This window comes from Cupressus sempervirens, chromosome 3, assembly GCF_028749045.1.
Source record: "Cupressus sempervirens isolate cs-2001-9-10 chromosome 3, ASM2874904v1, whole genome shotgun sequence".
Classification (NCBI taxonomy): Eukaryota; Viridiplantae; Streptophyta; class Pinopsida; order Cupressales; family Cupressaceae; genus Cupressus; species Cupressus sempervirens.
This window is the reverse complement of record NC_143120.1, coordinates 896,319,419-896,328,452: the sequence shown is the minus strand read 5'-3', so window position 1 is coordinate 896,328,452 and position 9,034 is coordinate 896,319,419. Positions and strand designations below refer to the sequence as shown.

At 35.6% G+C, this 9,034-nt stretch overlaps 1 protein-coding gene across 2 annotated transcripts; it reads left to right on the top strand.

The window, feature by feature from the left end:
* The first annotated feature begins 354 nt into the window (after positions 1–354).
* On the top strand, positions 355–1,555 carry LOC149569685 (uncharacterized). 2 transcript variants are annotated; one of them, XM_089822408.1, is made up of 2 exons: positions 355–775; positions 940–1,555. In XM_089822408.1, the coding sequence occupies exons 1-2, from the start codon at positions 580–582 to the stop codon at positions 1,134–1,136; spliced, it is 393 nt and encodes a 130-aa protein (XP_089678534.1). In that variant the 5' UTR covers positions 355–579; the 3' UTR covers positions 1,137–1,555. The 2 variants fall into 2 exon arrangements, with proteins under 2 accessions (XP_089678534.1, XP_089678533.1); XM_089822407.1 differs by having other exon boundaries at positions 367–775; positions 931–1,555.
* Positions 1,556–9,034: the final 7,479 nt, after the last annotated feature.

Sequence of the window (9,034 nt, the reverse complement as noted above, 5' to 3'; positions counted from 1 at the left end):
TTGGCTGCTCAAATTTTTTTATTAGTTCTTAATTGGAGTGAATGAGCAGATGAATGTGTAAGTTTTTCTTTTGTCAACATGAACTAATAATTACAAATTATACAGTTGACCAAATTTCAAAAAATCGAAAACATCATAGATTTTCAACATTTGATCTTCATGATCTACATAGTTTGTAGTAAAAAACAACAACAAAATTAGAAAAAAATCACTGCATTTTCCTAAATTGAAAAAAAAAGTTTGACTTTATTTTGTCTTAATACATTTTGTTGGGATTAGCCACTACCAATAATTTGATTATCACCATTTGATTACCGGTTCTTTGTGTTCTTCCTTCCCTCTCGTAGGGTTTTGAAGCTGCAAACCGCTCGCAAATTTGAAATAGAGGATCGTTCCAGAAATTTATAATTAAACTCGAATACCCAAGTAACCGTGGTTCCAACGGCCAGAATTTCCCTCACCCGAGGTTAAACGGGCGTGAAACAGAGCTTCCTTTATAAATTATGAAGAGCTAAGCAGAGACAAATTATGTATTTTGATTGCGCGCTTTAAAGTTTTAAGTGATTACAGTTCTTTGAGATGGCTCCTAGGAGATCAGATTTGCGAGCTCTGTATCCTCAGAGGAAGCCGCTAAACTCTCCAACTACTAAACTGAGCTGTAGGATTGATAATGGAAAAGATTTGAAGAAAGAAATTCCCGCTATTTCTACCGACTCTGCTACTTCGGCGGATGCAGCACAGTCGGACTCCCTTAACTCGTATGACGATGTTTATGGTAAGCGCCTGTATCATTTGCATGTTTTTCCTTCCATTTCCGTTATGAATTATCTGGACATTGTTTTCTTACCGATATCTGGGAGCTTATGACTTGATCTAAGAGATTTGAACTCAAAACCTTTCACATGTGCATTTTAAAGCATTTTAAAGCAGTTTTTGCAGAGGAGGAAGATGACTGCGTAGAGCAGATACTGAAGCAGTTTGATTTGGACATGCGGTATGGGCCATGCGTAGGACTCACTCGGATTGAGCGCTGGCAGCGGGCTGTTCAGCTAGGCCTGAGTCCGTCCCAAGATGTGAAGGACCTCCTGGACAGGGTAGGCGGCATGCCTAATTGCGTCTGGGAAGGCCGCGTGTAGGCAGTAAGTTGCCTTCAAGGGCTATGCCGCCTGTCATTTTGGGCTTAAATTTGTGAAGGATTAGGGTTTGTAAGGTATTCATTGTCAACAATGTGAAGGTTCAGGGTTTGCTGGTGAGAATATATGTAGTTTTTGAAAAAACTTTAGGCTATATAGCTTAGGGTTTGAGCCAGTCGGTTTGATTTGCCTCTAACCCTGCAAGTGTTGCAATTGATGAGCTTTAGGTTTTCTTTGAGGAAAATGCTCTGTTTTCCTTGTTTAAATTTTCTCTTTGTTTTTGGAACACCCTGTGTAGTAATGCAGAATGTTCAGAGTGTATGGATGGTACAAGGAACGAATTTGTTTTTAGGGAATTCCTTTTGTTGCAATGCAGATTGTTCCAAGTGGATAAATAGTACAATGGCGGGTTTGCTGTGTTATTCTCGATTTTTACAGAACTGAAGTCCTAGTCGTGGGTATGTTGAGTTTTTGTTAGGGTATGAATGTGGTAACATTATAGTTTTGTGTGGCAGAATTCAAAGTAATAATTGTATTTCAAATTCACAACTCTACCTAGTCATGGAAAATGTATTTTATTATGTTTTAATTTTCTTATGAATTAAAAATTACACTTATATAGTTGCATGTTAAGGTAGTGATGATGTCTTAATAAACATAAAAATAGATGTTTATAGATGTAGATGTGGATTCATGTTAAGGTAGTAATGATGTCTTAATAAACATAAAAATGGATGTTTATAGATGTGGATTTTTTTTAGTCACTTGGAAAAATATCATCTTGGTTATTGTTGTATGAAAGAAATTTAACTTGTAAAAAATTGTATTTTGAATTGTGATTAGAAATCATTTGAGCATTTTTGTAATCAGTAGCTATGGTAGATGGCATTCGGGTGCGCCGCAGGGGACCCACTTCTTCATTAGCTAAATAAGTGTCTTGTAAAAAGGTTTTCAATGTGTTACCAAGATATAATTATTAGCTTGGGTGTGGGTTTCCAATGTGAGCATCACCTAGATATAATTATTAGCTTGGGAGTGGGTTTTCAATGTGAGCATCACTTGATGTAATTACTAACTTGGTGATCCACTAAGAGATGGGTTCTTGCAAACTATACTCATGACAAATGAGCCAATGAGTTTGGCTAAAAAAAATTACATATTAGTAACAATAGAAGAAGTTGATGTGCTGTAGAAAATATTTTCTATTTATCAAGATTTTGTATTGTAGAAATAATGTTTTGATTGACACAATTTTTAGTATATTATAATTTAAACTATTATCAATATACATGATAAAAACACTCAAACATAAAATTCAAGAGCTCACTAACATATAAGGTGATAAAACTTGAGGATAGGGAGGATAATGATACATGGGATTATATAAGGTTAGTGACGCTTAAAATAATGATACAACTTCGTCATCATTTGAGAAAATATCATTATAGAGGGCAGAATGATAAATATATTTCCTACTTAATCATAATAGGGATTACTGCCCAAGGGTAGTGATGTGCAACATCTAAGATTAAAACATCGTGTTGCACAACTCTTGAAGAGTAAGATAAAAGTGTACATCTAATAAATACACAATCAACATGTATTTTATGGTCGTATAATTATAAAGATACAATCATGTATAATTATACACAACCAATTGCATGAATTACATGCCATTGTTTCAAATGAAAAATTAGGAGGTCATACTTCATTTATGTGTTGTGATGTTAATGAAAAAGTTTTGTAGTGGGAGCAATAGAGGTATATTTGTCTATATAGCTAGCACTTGTACCAATGAAGTGTAATGATTATGATAGAAGTAAGATTATGTAAATTATTATGGAAGAAAATAATTATAAAATAGATTGCGGTACAATGGATAGATTGATCTCAACCATTAATGTGTCATTTTTGTTGGGGTTAGAGTTATGGTTAGATATAGTATTAAGGTTAGTGTTAGTGTTACGGTAAAGATAGAATTAGCATTAGAGGTAATGTTTTATGTAGGATTGACAATTATTATTGGGATATAAGATCATAGTTAAGAGTGGAATAAAATCATAACATCAATTACATTTTAACCCTAGATTGAACACATTAACTCTATTCTAAATAGTAATAGAACATCAACCCCATTCTCAATGAATGTTGATGCTAACTCTAACCCTAAATTCAACTTTGACCATAACCCAAAACTTTCTCTTAGAGTGGAAGTTCTAATTTTAATGAACCCCTAACACCAACCTTAACCTTAAATTGTTCCCTACAGTTTGTCAATTCTTGGGAGGACCGAAGAGTGACGATTAATGGCATCTCGTTTCATATCTCTGAGGAAGTCATCTCTTTGGTGACGAGACATGCTATGAAGGGTAGGAAATGGCAAAAGGTGACAAGGGTGGCCAACAAAGTGAGTTTGTAGTGCTTTTTCTTGGATGGGGAAGAACTTGTTTGACATAGAGGTGGATTTATGCGGGAGAAACTCCCTAAGCCATGGAATGAGGTGTGTTTGATGTTGATGAATTACTTAACTTTGGAAGGGAGGTATGGTGTTTGTTATTCCTACCACTTTCCCCTTCTAAACCATTTTTGGCACCATGACTTTATTTCAATTCCGTTCTCTCTGTTGCATGATTTAGTGGATACGATAATTAATGTAAAGGATATAATGAAGAAGGGTGTTAATTTTACCATTTTGCATCAAGGGTTGATGTTCTGACTATATCAATTTCACCTTACTCTAGTCCCCCCAGGATTGTTGAGATAGATATTCCTGCCCATCCCAACCCCTGGCCCCATTTGGTCCCCCTTAGAATCATGGGTCTGAGAGCCCTTACCCCTTAGCCATCGCCTAGTGGGTCCCTTGTTGAGCTGAAGCCCACCCGCTCGAGAAAAAAAAGGGAGGCAAAATAAAGGGAAAGAGAAGGAACCAGAGGATTCAGAGGATGAGGGGAGAGGGGGTAGAAGGAGGTCAGGGAGGATTGCAAAATCCAATGAGGGGAGAGGGGGTAGAAGGAGGTCAGGGAGGATTGCAAAATCCAATGCTAAAGGAAATTGAGAGTTGGGGCCTCGCAAGAGGAGTTAGATTCAGAGGACATGGGTCATCCTAAACAAAGGATGAAATAGAAGGCGTCGAATTTTGGGGAGGGGAAAAGGGAGGAGGAAGAGGAGGTTTCAGATTCCTCATGATTTGGCTCGGGAGAATGGATTAAAGAGAAGAAGGAGATGATGCACATCTTAGCAACCATTGGGGTGGGGTGTATGGACTTATCCCGGGACTAGTTTCCTGAAATTGTGGACAGAGTGCCCTCCCCTATAATGATTTCCTCCCCTGTTAAGGTTTCCTCTAAGGATATCACTAACCCCCCGATTGTGCAGGATGTTTCTATGGCGCAGGCGGATGACTTTCTTAGCGACAAGCAGGAGGTCAACGTGGAGATCAAGAAGATGGCTGACAATGATGTGTGGGAAAGAATTCACGTGCTAGAAGAAAGAATGTGCCTTCTAACAAAGTTTACTGTCAAGGTGACACATGTAGCTACTACCATGCTTCACCTGCTTAAAGATCAAGAGGATGATCTGCTAAAGGAGGACTCCAAATTGCTATTTGACTTCTTTGCGAAAGATTGGGTAAAGATCCTCCTAGGGAGGAAGGAGGCTAAGAAGCCTTAAGAGCTCTCTCCTTCTGGTTTTTCATGTTGTTCTTTTGCTGGTTGTTAAACTTGGCTGGGTTTAAGGCTCTTTTGCCTTTGTGTTTATATTTCCATAGCTTTTTCAGTTTTATTACAGGCAGTATGTATGTCATGCATGTTGATACTCTTTTAGTTAAGTTTCCAAACTATGTTTTTGTATTTTAAGTGGTAGGGGGTACTTTTGGTTGTTGGTAATCTATTGGTAGTTTGCTAGCTTGACTGTTTAAGGGCCAGCCCCTTAGTTTTGGCTGCTTTTAATTCAAAAACCTTAAACCTGGCTACAACTAGAAGATTAGACATGTTATTTGATTTTGATATTTATTCTTTAACATTTACACAAGATTTGTAAGTAAATTCATAAAGATGGTATTTAATAAAATATTTCTAAAGATTATTGTATTCAATTCTCTTTACAAAAATAATTTTTAAATCATTAATATTTATTTTATTTATTAAAACTATATATATAACTAAAAATGACATAAATGTAAAGTTTTCTAAAATACAATTTAAAAAAAAAAAGATTACAAGAGAATTATAACTATTATTAGTATTTATTTTTAGCCAAATTTCATAATTCTAGCTACAATTACAAAATGGTACATATTACTTAATTTTAATGCATACTATTTAATATTCACAATTAGATTAATGATTGTAATTCAAAACATGAAATATTTTTTAAAAAATCCAATTAGTTAAAAAGTGTATTATTGATTCCAAATCAAAACTCTTAAATACTACATTCTAAAAAGACTCTATAATTAACCTTTATCCTTGTCCATTCTTTGATGAGATCTTCCTTGTGTTTAGGAGGTCATCCTGTTTCTATTTTGGTCTACAATTTTGTAGACTACATTTGTTGAACTTGACAAGAAAACTTCATAGGTAATGTCTCTCCTAGGGGTGACATTCCCATGGTGGTTGGTGCTTTCAAACGAAGAGAACATGTGTGGTGGATGAACAAGTGTTCCCAAACGACACAAGATTCAAGTTCCTAGAGCCTAACTCCTATTGTTGTTAAAACTAAATTTTAAATTGTTATGGTGATTAATGGGGGAAAAGATGGGCTTAGAGACAACCATATTCTTGGTGGTTCAAGATATTAGAAAACTTCCTCCTAAAAACTTCCTACACGAGTTTTTGCAAATTACTTGGAGTAGAAGGTTAGGGTTTCATTATTCTTATTACAAGATGGTGCAAAAGGGTTTTTTCTTATTTTTTGTAAAAACTTGTTGAGCTAGAAATGGTGCTAAGAGAGAGTTTTTGAATAATGGGGCTTATTGCTTTGGGACCCTAGATTGGTCACTTAAAGAAGTTTTGACACTATTGTGCCCTAGGTGGATAACAATATGTAATATACCTTTATGTAATTGGAAAATTGTTACCCAAAATTCTAGAATCCATCAACAATGTAATACAAATGGATGAAACTACATCTCTCCTCCCACATATGGATGCTAAGATTTTATCAAACATTGTCCTGGTCTCAAACTTACAAGAGAAATTAAAATTGAACTAGAAGAAGGTGTTGTTGTATGCCTTATTGAATACCTTGGTGACATTAATGCATACTTTTTGTGCAAAAGGGAGGGCCACATGGGGTACAATTTACCATCGCTTCATAACAAGTCTAGATCCCCTTTCATCAAACTTAGAGCAAGATTCTAGTTGTGCTTAGAAAATTTGCAAAGCTTGAGTTTGGAGGAGATGCATATACCTCATAGTGTGGGTTCCGAAGATATCTTCCTTAGCTATATAATGCAATGTGGATGTCATTAGTAAGATCCTCAATAAGCTTCAAGAGGTCATTAATTTGTCTACCATCCTTGGTGGGGGAATCTTACCTCTGCGATCCCCAATATGACTTTGACTCATAACGATATAAATGCTTCTAATAGTAGGGTCAATAGTTGTCTTGAATTTGGCCTTGAGAGCAATCACCCCAAGCATAGAACACTCAATGTCCAAAAAATTGGTATATATAAACTAAGGAAAATCTCTATTGCTAGCAAAAGAATTAGAGATATTACCAATACAAGACTAAGATTTAGAAAACCCCCAACTTGTGAATACAAGTAGTTTGAAGGTGGACCCTTCCATTCTCACACTCAAGTAGAAGGATTTGGCTCTTGATATAGAGATCTATGATATCGACAAACACTTAGAGGTGTTTCAAGGTGGTGATAACTGTAGGAGGGAAGATTTGACAATTCACAACCATTTGATTCAGTAGAAGATGAGGCTCTCAATGCTATCAAAACATCTTATGACATAGATGATTATCTATCGAATTTTTTCTTGATTTTTTGCTATTGTTTCCCTCTATCTTGAACCCCTCATTTCCCTAGTAGATATTGTAGATCCTTTACCTAGAGTAGCATGAATGTTCTCAAGGGAGGAGATGATGGAAATGTATTGGTTGAGGAGGCTATGGGATATAAGGGGCCCTCTAGTCAAAAGACACTAGAGGATGGAAAGACTAATCATTAGGCCACTATCCCCTTTAATGGACTCCGAGAAGGATTTGTGGTGAAGGAGAATACAAAGGTGATGAGGGATAAGAGATCAAGGAGGAAACTTATAAAAAAGGAAGTAAGATTATGAGGAGTATTGTCGATCCATTATCATTGAACTATTTCAGCCATAAGACCTCTATGGACACTTCCCCATAATTTTTAATGGGGTTGCAGTATGCATCATAGAATGTAAGGGGTTTGGGATATATATCATTGAAGAAATTCTTAGAATGAAACATTGATATACTTTTGTTATAAGAAACTAAAGTTATTCAATTCATGTTAGATATCAATATGAAATGCATATGGTGAGAAGCTAAGTATTACTCTACCAATCATGTGTCAAGGGTAAAGCACAAGTTGTTGTGTTGGTGGGCCCTAGATGGAGTGATTTTGTTACAAAGTGGGGCTCCTGACATTGGAAAAGGGTGGTTTGGGTTATCCTTAGAGATAGAGATATGGAGTTTGTTCTATGTTCAATTTATTCACCTAATGATTACAAAGATATGTAGTGGAGTTGTGGAATTAGATGTTTTAATTGAACGAGATCCCATGGATCATAGGGGACATCAACTTGATTGAGATGCCCAAGGAGAAATTAGGGGGATCCAAATTTGAGTGGAAAAACAGTGATAAGTTCTACTAGCTCAGGATATTGAAATTTTAAAAAAAAATTATCCTTTAGTAGGTTCAAAGGTATTTTTATTCACATGGTGCAACTTTCAATAGGGATATAAGAGGATGTACACTAGGTTGGACAAGTTTTATGTAAATAAGGACATCTATAACTTTAAGAAGGATGTTAATGGTGTGATCACTAAGGTAAAACTATATACACTCTTGGATTACTTCCCCATTACTATTGATGTCTTTCTTGTTGGTAGATCCCCAAATCCTAGAAATATGATGTGTTTTCACTCAACACTAACATTCTAGATGATGATGATGTTGTTTATGCTACTAGTATTATCATATGGTTTTATAATTAGGTGGTCAAACATGTTGTTGAGATGTGGTTAAAGACACAAAGAGTTGGAAGATATTTTTTGAGGTAGTGGGAGGGAAAAAAAGGAAAAATATGATTGGATATTGGAGATGTAAATGCATAATAGATTGGTTGAGTCTAAAAACTATGTACAAAAAAAATCATCTAACTAGATAACTAAGGAAGCACTCACTGGAGCAAGAGACCCTCTAAGAGATCAACAAAATATTGAAATTTAAGGTGATAAGACAAGACCCAGGGTGAGTTGGATCAATTCTGGGGATAAATTCTTGTTTCGAATTCTTAAGAGGAAAGAAGCCAAGGATAGGATTTGGGACTTATGAAAAAATGAGATTGAAATGACTAATTAGGTATATATTTTGAAATCCTTTTCTTGGTTCTAGAAAACTCTTCACTTTAGAGGATGATGGGCAAAGCAAGAAAAGTACTAGAGACAAAAATTAGGAACATTATTGCCAAAAGAGTTAATAAAAAGGATGTGGAGATGTTGGACAAATAAATAATCATGGAAGAAATAAAAAGGTAATTCTTGACCTTACTAATGACAAGGTCCTTGGGCTTCATGAATTGCCTATCTAATTTTATAAAAGAAAATATTAGATGGATTAGGGAAGAGAACTTCTAGTCTATAAAGATGATATAAGGAGGGGTCCCTAGGGGGCCGATATCACTAGTAGTTAGGTAAGG

Excerpts from the sequence above, each read along its gene's own strand:
- LOC149569685 (XM_089822407.1), top strand. The coding sequence starts at position 580 with ATGGCTCCTAGGAGATCAGATTTGCGAGCTCTGTATCCTCAGAGGAAG. Across the intron at positions 776-930 it reads CTCGTATGACGATGTTTATG|TTTTTGCAGAGGAGGAAGAT; the intron begins GTAAGCGCCTGT and ends ATTTTAAAGCAG.